The following is a 19,914-nucleotide window of genomic DNA, read 5'->3' on the forward strand; positions in this document are numbered from 1 at the left end:
TGTCTTGAGTAATTTGATTGGCTGAGAGAGAACGGTTCAACCAATGAAATATGTTCTTTCGAATTCAAAAGGAACGTCCGTTCACTCACGAACTCAGATGAGATTAAGGAAAAAAAGAAAACAGCGGTTTTGTTTCAATTCATTTATTTCGCCAACAGATCAAAGGTAGACGAAAATTGTAGTATTTTTCATGCACACACGAGTAAACATTAGCTATTATTTGTTATTTTACAGACTAAAATTTGGATTTATGTAATTCAGTTTTTTTGTTTTGTTAATCACTGCGAATTTGCAAAAAAACACGTGTTATGTTTTTTTAAACAATGTTGATGTTACGAAAAATGGATGTCTTTTTTTGTTTGTTTTTAAACTTATTTCATTCGATTACTTATTTGTCTCTATTTTAATTTAAATAAAATCGTCCTTATTTAATTTTTGGTACTTCTGCAGAGAACGGACCGTGTTAATTTTTTTTTTTTTTTTTAATAGTATTTTTCAAGATAAATTCGTTTTTACGAACTTATGTTTATTAAATTGTTAGATGAAAGTACACGAAACACCCTCTCTCCCCTCGTTAAGAATGAGGTTCTCAGCACGGTAACTTTTTTTGCATAGACACCGCTTTTTTATTATTTAAATTTTTGTTTTAAATTTAACGGTTTAAGATAAGAGAAAATAAGTTCTATGATCGTGAGATTACATTTAAATTAATTCTGTTGATTGATAACTCAAAAGTTCTGAGTTTCAGCGGTCAACTTTTACGAGCTGCCCCAGCGTCGTTTTAACCCCTAAAAAAATCTTTTATTTATTTATTTTTTTTCCTAATACGTTTAAAAGGCCTTTATGAAAAATACGAAAAGAAAAGTTTTGAAAATAAATAGCATTTTAGAGTGGGGAATCATTTCCCATATAAATTTAACGTAAAGTGATCACCCACTTCTTGTTAACTTAGCGTCCAACGTTTTCCCTGTAATGTCATTTTAACTTGATTTAAGGTTACTGATAGTGTTAAGAAAGGGTATGGTTTTTTTAATTTTTTTTTTTTAATGACTTTTTAAAACTAAATTGGTGCTTGTCTACATTTGGCCCGGGTTTGTTTTATACACGCAAATCATTTATTTCATATTCTTCTTAAAAAAATACTTTCATATTTTTTAATTAAAAAAAAAAAAAAAAAAAATTCAAAGCCAACGTGTGAATTTATTTCATATATTCTGAAAAATATATTTTATTGCAAAAAAACTAAAAACAGCAACTTTATTGGAAAAAAAAAAACATCTAAAAGATACAACATGTCTAACAGTGCAACAACTGATACTTGTGAGGGTTGTACAAATAACTATTTTCGTGCAATTGGAGACTTCATTGATAATGAACAAGCAACCAAAACTTTTCTTCGGCGCCATGGTGTATTACCAAATAATGTCCGTTGCCCCAAGTGTCAAAGACCATGTTCTTATAGAGAAGACTTAAGCATTTGGCGTTGCACGTATCATTATGTAGTGGCAAAACAAAAAAAAAGAAAATACTGCTCTTTTACTGTCAGTGAGGCCAAGGGGACATTTCTTGAGAACTCTAATCTTCCATGCTGGAAGATAATGTTGTTTGTTAATCATTATCTTCACCATACTTGGGACCATAAGACAGTCTTGGATAATCTGAATATTTCATTACATACAAGTGTAGATTGGCGGTCTTTCTGCTCCGAAGTCTGTGAAAGGTGGCAACAAAATCAAGAACCTATAGGAGGCGAAGGAATTGCAGTGGAGATAGGTGAAATCCTCATTGTTTGGCGCAAGTACAACAAAGGGAGAATCCTCAGCCAGATTTGGCTCTTTGGAGGAATAGAGAGAGTGTCGAAACGTAGTTTCGTTCTCACTCTAACAGGCTCGGATGAACGAAGGAACGAGGATATTTTACTGCCTCTAATTAAAAAATTTGTGTTACCAGGTTCTGTAATATATAGTGATGGCTGGAAAGCCTACAGCAATCTTAAAAATTATTACAGCCACTTCGTCATCAACCATTCTGAAAATTTTGTCGACCAGGAAGACCCCAATATACACACACAAAACCTAGAGCGCTTGTGGCATGATATTAAAAAGTGTGTGAAGAGGACAGGCATGCATGCAAAATTTATGCAACAGTGCTTGGCCAGATACCTCTTCATCAGAAGTGAGACTGACCATAACAAACTGTTACACAAGTTTTTTGTGCAGGCGGCTATATTATACAGACATAAGTCGGTGAAGGAGGAACCATAATTAAGTCGCCTGCCCCGTAGATTGTTGGGTATGCTAATAACGACTCTGATATTCAAAATATGTGCAAACGAATAATTTTCCCACTGGCGGCCAGAGAAAAGCACTACATGTTAATGTGGAAAAGACGATGTCTTAAGAGCGGAAAAATTATTTGTTTGCACATATTTTGAATGTCAGTGTCGTTATCAGCATGCCCGATAACCTAAGTATCTCCGCTCCAGTCAAATCAGTGTTTTCAAGAGATTTCAAAAAAGGTTTTTGAGAATTTTTTCCATCATTGGTAAGTACATCATATTGATTTTTTTTTTTTTTTTTTTTTTTTTAAATTTTGTTAAAAGCAAATTTTGACACTTCTGTACGACAGTTACATATTAGCATCAGAGACAAGTTATTGACCCCTGTTCTTAGAAAGAGAACTGCCATCTAACGGCAATTATATGAACCTCAAATATAAACCAGTGTTTACGAAAATCAGGTACTTGTACGGTTTAATCAAGACATTAAAAAAGGTTATATTGTATGTATCCGTTTCGGACTGAAGATCTCCGAAAAAAAAAAAAAAAAAAATTTTTTTCCATTTAATTTGAGTAGTTTTTTTTTTAAATTTCTTTTTTTTATAGCAGAAAAACACGTTTTTATGACCGCTTTCCCTCGACCCAGGACTGTATCCTAATCAGTCAAGTCTCTGACAGCATAGATACAGCACTCTCCCTCGATACTAGCGCACAATTCCATGTATTTGGTGACTTCAATGTTCACCACAGTAATTGGCTTGTATTCTCTACTTACACAGAAACAACTGGTAGCATAACGCATAGCTTCTCTATATTATCACATTCCCTATCAGAAACGGTTACGTTTCTGACACGTTTCCCAGATCAGCAAGCCTCACTACTTGATCTATTTCTGACCACAGTTCCTGATCATTGTGTAACGAATGCTCATATCCCACTCAGGAACTGAAGAGCTGTTGCTCAAAATGGCAAGGTATTATAAGAAGGCTGACTGGGAAGCCATCAGGGATCTCCTTAGAGATACCCCCATGGGGAAACATCCTTTCTCTTCCCACTGAACAGTGCGCTATAGAGACCACTGAATAGTTCAAAATGGCAATTGAAGCACATGTTCCCATGCGGAAATTCTATAGCTAGCAAACCCCACTCTCCCCAATGATTTACTTCTACTTGTGCAGCTGTCATTGCCCAAAGGCAGCATGCATACTGCAGATTTAACCGACATAAGTCCAGTATAAACAGACAAAAGTTTATAGAAGTTAAAAATAATTGTAAGAAAGAAATAGTGACAGCTAAGAGAGAATGTTCTGAAACCACCAGAAAACGCATCGAAGCACAGAAATTAGGAACCCGTGATTTCTGGCAGATCTACAACAGTGTAGTAAATAATGGGCAATCGACAATTCCCCCACTATCCAATAATCACGAGGTTGTTTGCACGGCAACTGAGAAGACTAACATGCTTGTCAGTCGATTTGCCTCTAGCTGCACATTAGACTCAGCAAACCACTCCCTCCCTGACTTTCCTTTGCGGACAGATGCCACACTTGATGATCTGAAAATCACTCCCTCTCAATTACATGTTATCATAAAAAACCTAAACACATCAAAAGCATGTGGACCCGATCTCATTCCGGCTATGCTATTAAAAAAATGGCTCCACTGAGGTTGCTCCAGTTCTCTCAAAACTATATAACAAATGCCTTAACGAATCTTACTTTCCTGACTGCTGGAAAACTACTTCTGTAGTACCAGTTTACAGAATTCTGTCGAAAGAACTGACTCATTAAATTATCGCCCCATTAGCCTCCTCCTGCTTTTTGCCAAAATATTTGAGTCCATAATTAATCAAACTCTAGTTCATCACCTTACAGCTGCTAAACGTCTCACTGACCAACAATACAGATTTAGACAAGCTTGTTCTACAGCAGATATCCTTACTGTAATATCTGAACGTATACATCATTCACTGGACAAAGCAGGTGAGGGTAGAATGGTAGCCCTAGATATATCTAAGGCTTTTGACAGGGTTTAGCACGATGGTCTTCTCAGGAAAATCAGATCTTACTGTATCACTGGACGAGTACTTAACAGAATTAGATCTTTCTTAAATAAGAGAAAAGTCCAGGTTATCCTCAATGGTCGTACATCGAAACAATATGATATAAATGCGGGTGTACCTCAGGGCTCGATCCTTGGACTTTTTATCATTCTTAATATTCATAAATGACCTCCCTGATAAAATAGTTTCTGAGATGGGTATATTTGCTGATGACGCCATGCTCTATAACAGGCACGAGGAGTAAACAAATGAACACATATCTAAGGAAATGGCAAAAACATTAGAGAAAGACCTCCAATCTGTGGTTGAATGGGGACAAAAATGGATTGTCACATTCAATACTGCCAAGACTAAGCTTGTTTCCTTCAATAATTAGAAGAAACCTTCTCAACCACCAATAGCTATGATAGAAGTCACATTACCTGAATGTACTTCTTTCAAACTCCTTGGCCTAACGTCCACAGGGAATATGAGTTGGAACATATACATTAAGAACATTGCCAAGGCTACTGCGAAGAAGGTGGGCGGTATTTATTTGCTCCCCCACCGAACAAATTAGGCACAAGGCCGATTTTTAATGTGAGGAGTGAAGGGGAAATGGGGACCAACTCCCCGGGGAGTAGGGGAGCTGGATAGTGACAATTGGTATGGAGGGTTGCCCCTACATTGACCAAAGTCTTATCTGTGGGGTCGCCCCCACATAGGGTCTTTGCTTGCAGTATCTGCCGGAACAGATACTACACTTTGATCTTGGCCCGAAAGCCACGAACGTCCCTCTTCTTGCGAAGGGGGTGGGCGATATTTATTTGCTCCCCCACCGAGCAAATTAGGCACAAGGCCGATTTTTAATGTGAGGAGGGGAGGGGAAGGGAAAAGGGGACCCGCTCCCGAGAAGTGGGAAATGGGAGCTGGATATTGATTTGCCAGCTGGCCCAAGTAGGGTTGCCCCTACATGGACCAGAAGATTGCCACAAGGGCAATGGTCTTTGCTTGCAGCATCTGCCGGAACAGATGGTATTTATTTGCTCCCCCACTGAGCAAATTAGGCACAAGGCCGTTTTTAATGTGAGGTAAAAACCAGCTCCCCTAAAAGGGGTCACTCTGGTTACCAAAAATAATAATTGTCCCAGTATAGAGGGTTTCCCCTCCATTGACTGGTACAAATTATCTTAAGTGCAGTATCTGCCGGAACAGATACTACACTTTGATCTTGGCCCGAAGGCCACAAAAGTCCTCCCGTGTGGGGGAGGTGGCGAAGGGGGTGGACTCTCTCTACTGTGCGAGAAAGCTAGTTATGCCTGAAAGTATCCTGTATCTCTACAAGGCCACCATTCACCCATGTATGGAGTACTGTTGTCACATTTGGGCTGGTGCATCTGCTACTTGTCTCTCACTTTTGGACAGGGTTCAAAAGAAAGTCGTTAACCTGATAGGTCCTAAACTGTCATCTAAGCTTCAACCTCTGTCCCATCAACGTAATGTTGCATCTTTCTGCCTGTTCTACAAGTATTTTAATGGTGAATGCCCTGACAAGCTACAAGTCCTTGTACTCCCTTGAAATAAATACCCCCGACAAACAGCAAAATCACACCCCTACACAGTAGAGATCCCTAGATGTAAGAAAGTCTTCTACTCCAATAGTTTCTTCCCCAGAACTGCTAGACTTTGGAACTTCCTTCCGAAGTTTTCCTTCTAGATGGATGACCTGACCAGATCTACGGGTCCATCAGCACCAAAAGGGTTTTCCTTGTGTCCTGTTTCAAAGGCAGGTATTTCTAACCCCCCCCCCCGAAGTGATAGTTTGGATTAATAGAGATAATATCTGCTTTGAAGTAACACTCCTCAGAATAGGATTAAAATTGGAAGATGTGGTTATGTTTTGAAAGGAGGTATCCATGAGTATGGGGTGTAGATTTAAGGTTAATATCTACTATGGTTAAGAAAAATCAAATATAGTTTATGGATTAGTGGCTAATTGAAAATTAGGTTTCTCTCTTTTTTTTTTTCATTTTTCTTAAACTTTTTCTTCTAGGGGATGGGACATCCAACCAGATGTCTGACATTTACCCCTATTTTAGTGAGTCCAACCAAGAGATCTTTTCAGGATTCTAGCCGTCCCTTTCAGTGCAATCGTTTGTATTTCACTTGCCCTTGGTTCACCGGGTATGCTTGCTATGTACTTTTTAAAGTTCTTTTTCATAAGCCCAGTTGTATAAGGGTTAGGGTGCATTTCAAAATGTGCTTTAAATGTTAGTTTTCATGTAAAGATAGTCACTAGTACTTTATCCCATCTAAGTAAAAGAAAGATATAGTTGCTACTTAATATACAGGGTGGTCAAAAAGTCAGGTAACATTTTAAAGAAAAACGATATTAGCAATACACGTATATTTAAGTACCATACATTGAAATATAAAATGAAACAAACATGAAATATGTTTATTTTGTTAATTGTCCTCCATTTCTCTCTATCAATCGCTGGAAGCGATTAACCACTGGTTGTGTAACACATGTAATCATGTCAGCTGATATCTGCGCAATCTCCTCTTCAATAAATAACTTTAAAGACGCTATTGTATCAGGCTTCTTGACATAAATGCTATCCTTTACATAGCCCCAAAGCCAGAAATCAGGAGGGGTAGTTTATATATTACACTCAAATATTTAAACAAATAATGTTAAACGAATAGAGATTATAATGGATCATATTGTTTTTTCTACCTTTAACATGTTACCTGACTTTTTGACCACCCTGTAGATCACTTATAATCTGGACAAAAGCTGTGGCTAATAGTTATCTATTTTATAGATATTCTATAGAGCATAAATATAGGTTAAGCTAATGCATGCCTTGGCAATAGAAATCTATAGATATTTAGTATTTATCGATTTTTTAAAGGGTCAGCCTACTAAATCTAGGACCGGAAGCTAAACCCCCTTCCGAAGGTATGTGCAAAGTATATGATTTTATATCAGCTTGTGGAGAAGAGTAATTTGTTTTTTGTCCAGTTGGAAAAGGGGAGATTATATACTTACAAGAATACAGCATTAATATAGATATACAGGAATTTGGGAAGGATTTAGGAGTATAAGGATTTTTAATGTTTATCATGCAAAACAGGCAGGCATGTGTCTTGAAGGGAAAGTATTATTCCTTTAAAGCAGACATTTAGAAATAACGTATGTGCCAGTTATTTTAGTAACATACATCAGTAACAATATACATGTGGCCAGTATAGGCCTTATATTTAAACATTACACTTAGTCATAGAATGATAAATTATGATTTCCAAAAAGAAGCAGTATAAGTAAATAAGAGCAGGAAAACAGGTTTGGTGAATAAGCAATAACTTAATTGCTTCCTAAGAAGTGGTTTGCAGTTTTTGTATGGTTTTGCTTTTATTTTTGGAGATCTCATATTTTGTACTGTACTGTAATGCTTCTACTTCAAGATATTTCGGTTTGTCAGATCGCTGCAAATCCTGTCTGGATAGCTGTTTTCATTTTGATTGTGACATCACACAGGATCAATGAAAATTCTGTCTTTGAGTAGGATCACTGTGGATTACATTGGATAAAAATCGGATGTAATCTGATAGATATCCAGTTCCTGAATCTACTAGAATTTGGCAATTGGATTAGTCCAGGATCGATCTGGAATTACAATCTTATCCCCCCATTACCATCACCAGAAAAAACGGGCATAAATTAATAAGCAACCCATGGAACTATAGCCCTTTATAGCTTTTCCTTCCTTTTTTTATATAGGAGTTACCACTCATCAAGGCCCGGAGGCCACTCGAGCATAAGGGTTAATGAATGTACAGAAGTCAATGGGACAATATCATAGTAATCGTTAGTGGAAATTTGGCAACGGATTTGATGTACGTGTGTCATCTCAGATAAGGAGTAAAGGTCTAGCCCAGAAGCTTGTCAAAACATAGAGCCTCCCCAAGATGAGAGCCATTCATTTCAACTGATGGCAGATAGGGTATCAGAGCTTTGATGATGTAAAGAAAGAAGCTTGGTTTTGGATGCATTAAAATTAACCAGCCACTTCTTTCCCCATTTCACCACATGCTCCAGATCAAATCAGAGAGAACTTGAAAATTTACGGCCTTTGATATGCTCCCATAGATGGTAGTGTCATCAGCATAAATGTCTATTAATGATCTTGGGATGTGATTTGGAAGATCATTGATGTAGATCAGGAAGAGAGTTGGAGCCCCGTATGGCCCTCTGAAGGACTCCGGAATTAATACTGTGAGCTTCTGATTTCTGCCTATCAACCACTACTCTTATGAATCCATCAGAGAAATGATTTAATAATTGAGAAAACTTCCCAGCTTTACCATAGCTGGAAATCTTGTGAAGTAGGCTTTTATACCATACCTTATAAAAGGTCTTTTGTATGTCGAGCAATTGCTCTAGAAAAGAAGGCTCTGTTGAGAGATTTGCTAATCCTATAAGATATAACCGTAAGTACATCTGCTGTAGATCTAGCAGAAGGAAACCATATTGCATGTTACTAAGAAGGTTGTTTTTGCTGAGGTGGTTTAATAATTGTCCATTTAACATGGATTCCAGCAACTTAGTCATGATGCACAGGAGACTTATTGGTCTGTAGTGAGAGGAAGATGTCCACCTGAATTTTTAAATACACGCATACTGATGAGATTTTCCGGGGTGTTGGAAAGCAATTCTCCTTAAGACAATGCTTAAACAGCCTTGTAAATAGGAGAACTTGGTCTGGTTGAAGCTTTTTCAACACTATAATTGGAATGCCATCAGGGCCAGTTGCTTTACTGAAATCAAGGTTTTTGATTAGCTGAGCAACATCATGCACACATATTTTTATGTCGCATAGCGTGTTTTCTGATACAAGAGGAAATACAGAGGATTGACAGCCTTGGTCGCATAGGATATAATTAGTTGCAAAGTTCTTGGCAAAGAGTTTGGCTTTGTCTGATGCTGACGAAATTACCTCAGATCCATTGATGATGGTTGGGATTGAGCACATGCTTCTGTTCAGGATCTTGTTTGCTATTTACCAAAACTAGTGGGAACCAAGCCGCTGCTCAGCTACTTTGGACTTAACAAGCTGAGCATACAACTCTCTCACATTCTTTATTACTCTTTTACAGTGGTTGCTGGCAGTCCTAGAATCGGCTTCTGTTTCAGTACAGCTTTCTGTTCTTCCTTTGATCCTCTTTCCATAAAGGCAATACTATCTTTAAAAAAATTTCTTCTCTGTATAATATGCGTCTTTACTCCCCTCTTCTGATGAGAAGCATTTGGCTTCGAAATGGCATGGACTAAAGAGGTTTCCCTATCCTGAAATATTGTAGTCCCTTTTGAACTGATAGCATGATAAAATTTAAGTGTAAATTTTTTATCCTATTGTTAACTTATTCTATAAATTAGTTTGTATTTTTAAATGTATTTATAATGTATTTTTAATCACATTTTTAAACTGCCATTCTTATCTGAATTGATTTTAACTGGAGAGTCTACTCTCCATATTATACAATAAGATATATAATCAAATTTTGTAAGGGGGAACTTGCATTAAAAAAAGCTTTAAATCTGTTTAAAAGTTTAACCATCCCTTAATCTGCTTTTAAAATAGATATTACTAAAAAGATTAATTCATTTTATTGTATTTTATTCCATTTCTATATTCCATGCCATCTATCCGCTTCAAACTCTATTTTCCTAGATTTTTCTTACATGTCATCTTGTTTGTAATATATTAGTAATAGTTAGCAATATATGTATAGACACAATAGAAAAATTGGAAATACACATCTTTTCTAGCATTCATCACCTTTGGCAAATGAGTTTGTATGCTTTAAATTATAAATACAGAAATCGAAAATTATATCGTTTCAATTAAATAAAAGAAGGAAGTATTAAAATCAAAGCACACATTTGGCTCCTTCCCTCTTACTGCTCTCAAATAAACATTAATCTGTGTACCTTAATTCATTCCATGTGGTGACACTGGTCTTTTAGCTAGATCAACATGGGTCGCTCAAAGAATACCAAGTTAAGTGTATCTATCTATCCGTATGGTGTGCAACCTCTTTATTTAGATCTAGTCCCACCATTTCTTTTGTTTTCTGATGTTATGTATAACGCTAAGCAAGCGTTCAACAACCACCTGTTCTTGTTGGTGTCGGTTTATAAATATGAGCTATCTGCTCATATGTAAATTATACTTAATTTGCATATCACTACATCTCCCTATAATGGAGGGGCTTTATGTTGCGAGTACTTATTGTACTTCTTCTCGTGCCCTCCTGAACATCTTCCTTTATCTCTCTCCTTTTCCTTGGAGATCTAGATCTATCACGTCTTTCCCTATAATCGCAGTGTTCATCCTGCATATTCTGATCTTCCTCTTCTACCTTTCCCCATTCTACTTCTTCCTCTTCTACCTCGTCTCTATTTCTCCCTCCGCAGTCTCATTCTGCAGTAACTCTTCTGTTATGTCAATAATGGGCAGATCTGAAGGCATTTCCTCATCTGATTGTTCTCCTTGGGATCTTATTTGGTCAGCATGAGCTAGAACACTGTTCCCGTTTTCTTTATTTAATATTGCAGTCTTATGTCCTTTCTGCATAATAAATTCTGCTGTTTCTGCCTCCGTATTCCTATTCCTTTTGTACTACATCTTTTGATTTGTGGCAAATGACATAGTTAAAGAGGACCTTAATTGTCTGCCCATAAAGGCAGATGGAATTTCTGGCCTGCCTGCATGCGGAATTGTTCTATAACTTAGTAATAATCTTGGTAGGAAAGCATTGATTTTCTCCTTCTGTTGCACGCATGCTTTTATGCCCTTCTTTACCATCTGGATCATCCTTTCCGCTACCCCGTTACTTTGAGGGTGATAGGGAGGGGTCTTGTAAGGTCTGCATTCTATTTTTCTTAACCATTCATGCAAATCACCATCCACAAATTCTGGTGCGTTATCCGTCACCAATGTTCTCTGTATCACATTTCTCGAAAATATTACTCTTAATATTTGTTTTACAGTGGTACTTTTTTATCAGCTACTCTCATCACTTCAGGCCAACCTGAATATGCGTCGACTAATATTAATAATAGTCCTATCTCATTGACATAGGCATGATTCATGTGTACTCTGCTCCACGGTTCAGCTTCTCTGGGCCAAACATGTATTTTCTTTTGCTTGAAATTCCTGAGTTCTGTGCATTTTGTGCGCAGTTCTCTACATCTCTTGGGTACCTTGGCCACCATTCTTCCAATTTTAATCTTCTTTGCATAGCTGCTACTCCACAATGTACATCATCATGTACACTTTTTATAACCTGTCTCCTCTGTGTTTCTGGGGGAACTACCAAGTCTCCATTACATATTACCCTGTTTTCTATAGTCAGTTTATGTCTTATTTCTTTGAATGGTCTTTCAGCCATTGAACAATTTCCCCAGCAATTCTCTTTTATCCTCAACACTATCCTGTTTAACACCGAGTCATTTGTAGTTTCAGTAGCCATTTTATCAACAGATATTACATCGGTTTCTACAAGGTGCAGGAATGTGTCTTCAAATTCCTTGTCGTTTTTGTCCTTATCCTCTCTATAAAACCTCAATCTAGATAAGGCATCAACGTGCAGTATCATATTCCCTTTAACATATTCAAAGTCGAATGCCATCAGTCTGATCGTCCAACGTAATATTCTGGACATTGTAACTTTCGGTAGTTCTTTTCTTGAGTTGAAAATAAATTCCAATGGTCTGTGATCACTTTTCAACAAGAATTTTTTTTCCCATCAAGAACTGTCTTGCTCTGTCCATTGTCCACACTATGGCTAGTGCCTCCCTTTCTATATTAGAATAATTGTATTCAGTCGTTGTTAATCTCCTCGATAAGTACATTACGGGATGACCATGTTGTGACAAAATACCGGATATGGAATGCTCACTAGCGTCAGTAGTTATGTCCTTCTTCTTCTTAGGGTCAAAAATTTGTACTATTGACTTTTTTGCCAGAATCTGTTTTAAGTTTTCAAAGGCTTTCTGTTGGTATTTCAACCAAATGAACTCCATATTTTTTTTTTTTTTTTTAAGCTTCACAAACGGTTCTGTCAACTCATTATATTTTGGTACATATTTTCTATAAAAATTTACCAAACCCAAGAAAGACTCCAACTTTTTCTTATTTTTTGGTGTAGCCACTTTTAGAATTTTCTCTATTAGCGCTTCATCTGGAGAAATCCCTTCCTTTGATATTGAGTAACCCAAAAATGATATTTCATTACTGTTGGTTACACACTTTTTTGTATTTACTGTCATGCCAGCGTCTCTTAGTCGGTTCAGTATATTTTCAGTTTTTTTCTTTAAATCCTCTTCATTTAAATCACCAACCCATATATCGTCTTGATAACAGATGGTATTTTCAACATTTCCTATTACTTTATTAATAGCTTTTTGAAAAATTGCACTTGCCGTTTTTATGCCATACGGCATCCTTTTCCACCTTAACAGGCCTATAGGTATATTTATCATCATCACTTCTTTAAAATTTTCATCTATGGGAATTTGGTGGTAAGCTGATTTTAAGTCTATCTTCGAAAATACTTTCATTCTGGCAAGTTTATGTAAAGCTACTTCCGCATTCGGATAGGGTACGAGTCGGTGCAAACTTTATGGTTCACCCCTATTTTATAATCTATTATCAATGGACCTGAGGTAATCTCGTCAGCATCAGACAAGGCCAAACTCTTTGTCAAGAACTTTGCAGCTAATTCTACCCTTTGCGACCAAGACCGCCACCCCCAATATTTCCTCCTGTATCAGAAAACACGCTATGTGATATACGTATATCTGTACGTGATGTTGCGAAGCTAATCAAAAACCTTGATTCGAGTAAAGCAACTGGCCCTGACGGTATTCCAATTATAGTACTCAAAAAACTTCAACCTGAACTAGCGCCCATACTTACAAAACTGTTTAAACGTTGTCTTAAGGAGAATAGTTTCCCATCTCCCTGGAAAATCTCATCAGTATGCCCTGTATTTAAGAATTCAGGTGATCGCTCATCCCCCTCTCAGTACAGGCCAATAAGTCTCCTGTGCGTCATGAGTAAGTTGCTAGAATCTGTGTTAAATACAGAAGTAATCAAACATCTCAACAAAAATAACCTTCTTAGTGACACTCAATATGGTTTCCGTTCTGCTAGATCTACAGCAGATGTCCTTACAGTTATATCGCATAGGATTAGCAAATCTCTCGACGGTGGCAATCTTTCTAGGGCAATTGCTCTTGACATATCTAAAGCCTTTGATAGGGTATGGCATAAAGGTTTACTTCATAAGATCGCTAGCTATGGTATAGCTGGAAAAGTCTTCTCAATTATTAAATCATTTCTTTCTGATAGGTTCATAAGAGTAGTAGTTGAGGGGCAAAAATCAGAAGCTCACAGTATTAATGCCGGTGTCCCTCAGGGATCCATCCTGGGCCCAACTCTTTTCCTGATCTACATTAATGATCTTCCAAATCATATCCTTACATCATTTGTAGACATTTATGCTGACGACACTACCATTTATGGTAGCACATCTAAGACAGTAAATGACCAAGTTCTCTCCAATTCTCTCTCCTCTGATCTTGAGCACGTAGTACAATGGGGAAAGGAGTGGCTGGTTACTTTTAATGCATCTAAAACCAAGCTTCTCTCTTTACATCATCAACATTCTAATTCACATTTGTCATCAATTGAAATGAATGGCTCTCGTCTTCAGGAGGCCTCAAGTTTTGACAAGCTTCTGGGCTTGACCATTACTCCTGATCTTAAATGGAACACATATATCAAATCTGTTGCCAAGGCCGCTGGAAAAATGGTGGGATCTTTCTATCAATCCAGTAGATATCTCACTGCTGATGCTATTCTCTATCTATATAAGAGCCAGGTACGTCCAAGGATGGAGTACTGTTGCCACATCTGGGCAGGAGCTGCTAGAAAGGACTTGTCCTGCCTTGATAGAGTTCAAAATAGACTTCGTAGCCTCGTAGGAGATGTCCTTTTCTCCTCCTTGCAACCTCTATCTCACAGAAGAGATGTTGCGAGTTTGTCTCTGATGTATCGTTATTTTCATGGAAAGTGTTCAACTGAGCTTCAATCTATGGTCCCCCCTCGCCAAACTTTCACAAGAAACACTCGTCTAGCTGTAAACACTATCAATAATTTCCCCCACTCTTTATCTGTGCCTAAACCTAAACGTAGATTCCATGAACAAAGCTTCTTTCTTAGAACTGCACGCCTGTGGAATTGTCTTCCGTTTTCCTGCTTTCCGGCTGACTACAATATGGTTGTGTTCAAGTCTAAAGTAAATAAGTTCTTGATGAGCCGTTCCATATAAGTTATTAAATTTACCAAATTTTCATTACTAATGATTACTATATTGACCAATTTCTACTGTACACTCTTTAACCCTTATCCTTGAGTGGCCTCTGGGCCTTGATAATGTGGTGATGCCTTTGTAAAAAAAAAAAAATCTCCACAAATTCTCAAGTGACCGTCTTTTTTTTTTTTTTTTTTTTTTTTTTTTTTTTTAAATACCACAATAGGTGATGCCCATTTACTTGCTCCTGAAGGGGCAGGTTCTAATAAATCTTCCTTTATTAACTTCCGCAACTTGGCTATTACTAACGGTAATAAATGCACTGGTACTTTTCTCGCTTCCTGGTGGGAGGGGGGGGGCATTTTCTTTATATTTCAGGCTAGCTTCATAATTTTTTAATTTTCCTGTTTTTTCCATTTCTATCTCATTAATCAACTTTGTTGAATTTATTTTTAATACATCATTCCCCAATAGTCCACGCATTTTTCGACAATTTGTAACTAAAATGGGTACTACTTCATATTTTTCTTTTAGTTCTATTGAACCTTCAAAGTAATCCATAATTGCTATAACCGAGCCATCAAACTGATGTAATTGTACGTTGCTTTTTTTTTTTTTTTTTTTTTAAACGCGATTTTCCTATTTTTTCCCACAAATTTCTGTGAATTATTGTTACTTCACTGCCAGTATCTATCTGCATTTCAACAACACAATTGTTGCTTTTTATTTTTGTATCTCCATTCCTTGATCTAGTATTTTTTACATTAAAAATTTGTCATTTTCATCCTCTATTATTTCCACATTTTTCATTTACATACTTCTTTTAAGTGATTCTTTTTTTAACCACTTTGAACATGTTTTTCCAAACGCTGGGCATTTTTCTTTTTGCCTTTCAGGGATTTTTCCGCAGTAAGTACATTCTTTTCGTTTCTACTGTATACATACAGCCATTATTTCTTCGTAGGAGTTTTTTTAATTTTGGTTGTAGGTATGTATTAATTCCTGCTGTTGTATAACTTCTAGACACATTCAAGGGCATGTTTGTAAGTTGTAACTGTTCCATTAGCTTATATATATGTGCCGAATTATGCATATCTTCAATCAATCTTAGTTGAATTAAGTCTTCTTCTGTTGTCTGTTCTTAGATTTTCAAAGTCACAGTATTTACTCGCACTTCTTAACTGGTGTAAATATTTTACTATCGGTTCATCCACTTCCTGCTTCATTGACATAAACTTGGTCCTTTCTGCAATCACCAGTCTTTTCTTTGGCCTCATGTTTCCCTTGATAACCTGAATTATTTCTTCAAAAGTCATTTCTTCTAGTTCTCGAGGGTAAACCATTGTATCAACCTTCATAATTGCTTCACAACCAGCGTTAGCCATGAAAAAGTTGGTGATTTCATTTTCCCCTCATTGTTTTTTGTTGCCTTTCAACTTTTTGCTTTTCGCATTAACAGCAAAGCAACAAATCGAAGTATCTACGCATTCCGGGTCTTCAAAGATCAGAGAACATCCTGTCGTCGACGCCATCGTTATGTTGTATATAACGCTAAGCAAGCGTTCAACAACCACCTGTCCTAGTTGGTGTCTGTTTATAAATATAACTTGTCTGCTCAAATGTAAATTATACTTAATTTGCATATCACTACATTTTCTTTGCTTTTTCCCTTACATATTCAAATAATTATTAATATTCTATTCATTTATTTTAAAAAAAAAATTAGTTGCTATAGCAGATTGGTTCTCTCACAGTACTTAAAAGATACAATTTCTTGTAAATGTAAGAGGGGAATCTATCTCTAATCCTACGCTTATTTATGTAGAATAGAGAAAAACAAGATACTCAATATCTTCATTCATGCGGGGGGTGTAAAAATGTTTAGTGTAGAAACCAGGCGCATGGTTACCCCTCTCGGTGTGATAAACCCATAAAACTAGCTGAAGAAGGCTTCTTCGATCATGGTCGACAACCTTCCTGGAGCTGGTGATTCAAACAAATTCCTGGTTTGCAACCCTAACTTGCTGAAGGAGTAGATAGGCTCTACTTATGGCCGGCTTTCACACTTTTTCTTTGTCTATTAGCCAGACCAGAGGTACAATGCCAGGGACTCATCAAAGCCACCTTGTGCTTGGCCTTGTTTTCTGACTAGGACATTGAACATTGTTCCCCTATTCCCTATTTTAAATTTCACTCTTTCTCTCAGAAACTGAGAAAATTGAGTTTGCTTGCATGCCACTTGTACTCACATGACTTCGTTCTTGTCTGAGAGGTTGAGGTTAACTGATTGACAGTTTGTCTGACTGCTGTTTCCGACTGACAGTACAGGAGCCCTTACTCTTTGGTAATGTTTTAGACCGACTACTCTGTCATCAGTTGTATAATATCAGGATAGTTGTAGTGCCATGTCGTGCATAGAAACCGTACTCTGCTGCTATCTCTGGACTTTCATGAGACCACAACTTCTAGACAAGACTCAGCTAATGGGCCACTGTGTGTATATTTGGTATCAAAACAGACCCACTTTGCTCAACACTCTTCCTCTAACCTGACATTAAACAAAAATGTAATGAAATGACAACCCAAACAAATATCACAATAAAACCAGACAACCACCCAAACAAAACCAATTCGCCTCAGCTCGGCTCGCTTTCACAAATATCCGTGGACTTAGAGGTAATATAGATGATGTACAGTTTTACTTTTTAGTAAACTCCCTGGATATCTTAGCATTAAATGAAACAAACTTACACTATTCAATCCCTTCTTTAACATAACAGGATACCTCCCTCTTTGCTGTAAGGGTTCGGATAGATATATGTACGTGTTTGGAGTCTATATTCATAGCATCTTCCCTTTAACTAGAGAGAAAAATCTTGAATCAGATGATCAGGCTTTTATGTGCTTTCGACTAACATTTCATCACTCATTAGTTATTTATATTTTCTCTACCGTTTTTCCTCAAGTCAGGATTGTACTCTAATCTGTCATGTCTCTGACAGTATAGATGCAGCACTCTCCTTGGATAGTAACGCCCAAATACATGTGTTTGGTGTCTTTAATGTCCACCATAAAAATTGACTTGGTTACACAGCTGCAGTTGAATGCTCTACTTATAGCTTCTGTATAGCCCATTCTCTCACAAAGACAGTAATGTTTCCAATTCACCTACCAGATCGTGAACCTCGGCAGGCTTCACTTCTATACCTGTTCCTCAACACAATACCACGATACGATTCTGTAACTAATGCCCACAGTCCACTTGGAAATGCAGACCACCTAGTGGTATCACTTGACATCACATTTAAATCCCAACCTCAAGGTGAGGAACCATTACTCAAAACAACAAGGTACTACAACAGTGCTGACTGGGAAACCATTAGAGAACACATCCGAGATGCCCCATGGACAGATATTGTCTTGCTTCCGTCTGAACAGTGTGACAATGAGACAACTGAAGCACATGTTCCCACACGGAAGTAATATAGTAAGCCCCACTCACCCCCATGATTCACTACAGATTGTGCAGCTGCCATTGCACAAAGACAGCATGCATTCTGCCGGTTTGTATGTCATAAGCCAAATACAAATAGGCAAGAAATAATTGTAAGAGAGAAATAGCGACAGCCAAAAGAAAGCATGCTGAAATAATCATAGAATTGCAAAAGATAAGAAATCGTGATTTCTGTTAAAATCTATAATAGTGTAGTGAATAAAAGACAATCAGTAATTCCTCCACTGAGCAACAACCAGAAGGTTGCATGCACGGCAATGGAGAAGAGCCAACAAACAACTCCGTCCCAAATTTTCCTATGCAGATTGAAGCCACATTAGATGATGTAAAAATCACCCCTTCTCATGTCGGCAATATCATAAAAAACTTAGACACCTCGAAGACCTGATCTCATCCCTAATACTATACTAATTAAGAAATGTTCAGCCGAGCTAGCTCCTATATTTTCCAAGCTCTACAATAAAGGCCTTGCTGAATCTTGCTTCCCTAATAGTTGGAAAATGGCCTCTGTGATACCCAGTGTACAGGAATTCTGGTGAAAGAACAGACCCTCTCAATTATCGCCCCATTAGTCTCTTCCCCCTCTTCGCTAAACTGTTTGAGACCTTAATTAATCAAGCACTAGTTCACCACCTCGCAAAAAGCAAATCTTCTCTCTAACAAACAGTATGGATTCAGGCAATGTTGTTCTACTGCAGATATTTTAACATTCATCTCTGAATGCATTTACCATGTACTGGATAAGATGGGCAAAGCCATAGCTGTAGCCCTTGATATCCAAGACCTTTGACAAAGTCTGGCACAGAGGGCTGCTAATGAAAATTAAATTCTACGTTATAACTGGATGTATACTAAATATAATTAGATCCATCTCAGACAAAAGAAGCATACAGGTTGCCATTGACAGACATACATCCAAGCAGCATAACATTAATTCAGGTGTGCGTCAGGGGTCGATCCTTGAACCATTATTATTCCTGATATTCATAAACGACCTCCCTGATAATATTGTGTTCGAGATGAGTATATTTGCTGATGATAAAACGCTCTATAATATGTATGAGGGAAGAACGGATGTACATAAGTCTAAGGCAATGGCAGAATCGTTAGAAAATGGCCTCCAGAGCATTATGGAGTGCGGTCGCAAATGGATGGTAATATTTAATGCTAGTAAAATTAAGCTGCTCCCCTTCAACAATTACAAGACGCCTCTCTAACTGCCTATATCGATGACAAATAACACCCTTCCTGAGAATTCTACCTTCAAACTCCTCGGCCTAACATTTACAGGCAATATAAACTGGAACAAATACATAGAGGAAAGACTGCTGCAAAGAAGGTGGATTCCCTCTATCGAGCTAGAAGACTAGTACTCCAAAGACTTCAACCAGAACTTGCGCCCATCCTTAAGAAACTGTTTAAGCATTGTCTTAAGGAGAATTGCTTCCCGTCACCCTGGAAAACCTCATCAGTATGCCCTATATTTAAAAATTCAGTGATCACTAATCTCCCTCACAGTATAGGCCAATAAGTCTCCTGTGTGTCATGAGTAAGTTGCTGGAATCTGTTAAATAGAGAAGTAATCAACCACCTCAGCAAAAATAACCTTCTTAGTGACACGCAATATGGTTTCCGTTCTGCTAGATCTACCGCAGATGTGCTTACAGTTATATCTCATAGGATTAACGAATC

The 19,914-nt window shown here is 37.4% G+C and overlaps 1 protein-coding gene across 7 annotated transcripts in view; it reads left to right on the top strand.

The window, feature by feature from the left end:
* The window catches only part of LOC145286346 (uncharacterized), a 102,803-nt gene that overhangs the window by 23,035 nt on the left and 59,854 nt on the right, over window positions 1-19,914 (top strand). For 3 of the 7 annotated variants that reach the window (XR_013869149.1, XM_080135281.1, XM_080135286.1), the window contains exon 1: window positions 44-165. The exons of 3 other annotated variants lie outside the window; for them this stretch is intronic. Coding sequence is in view for 2 of the 4 variants with exons in the window: in XM_080135281.1 (XP_079991407.1) it covers window positions 44-165 (122 nt within the window). In the remaining 2 variants the exon portion in view is untranslated. Of the gene's footprint in view, window positions 1-43; window positions 166-1,283; window positions 2,545-19,914 lie in introns of those variants that run through there. One more of the 7 variants, XM_080135282.1, reaches the window with a different exon arrangement.

This window comes from Euprymna scolopes, chromosome 10, assembly GCF_053919585.1.
Source record: "Euprymna scolopes isolate OS-2025 chromosome 10, ASM5391958v1, whole genome shotgun sequence".
Classification (NCBI taxonomy): domain Eukaryota; kingdom Metazoa; phylum Mollusca; class Cephalopoda; order Sepiida; family Sepiolidae; genus Euprymna; species Euprymna scolopes.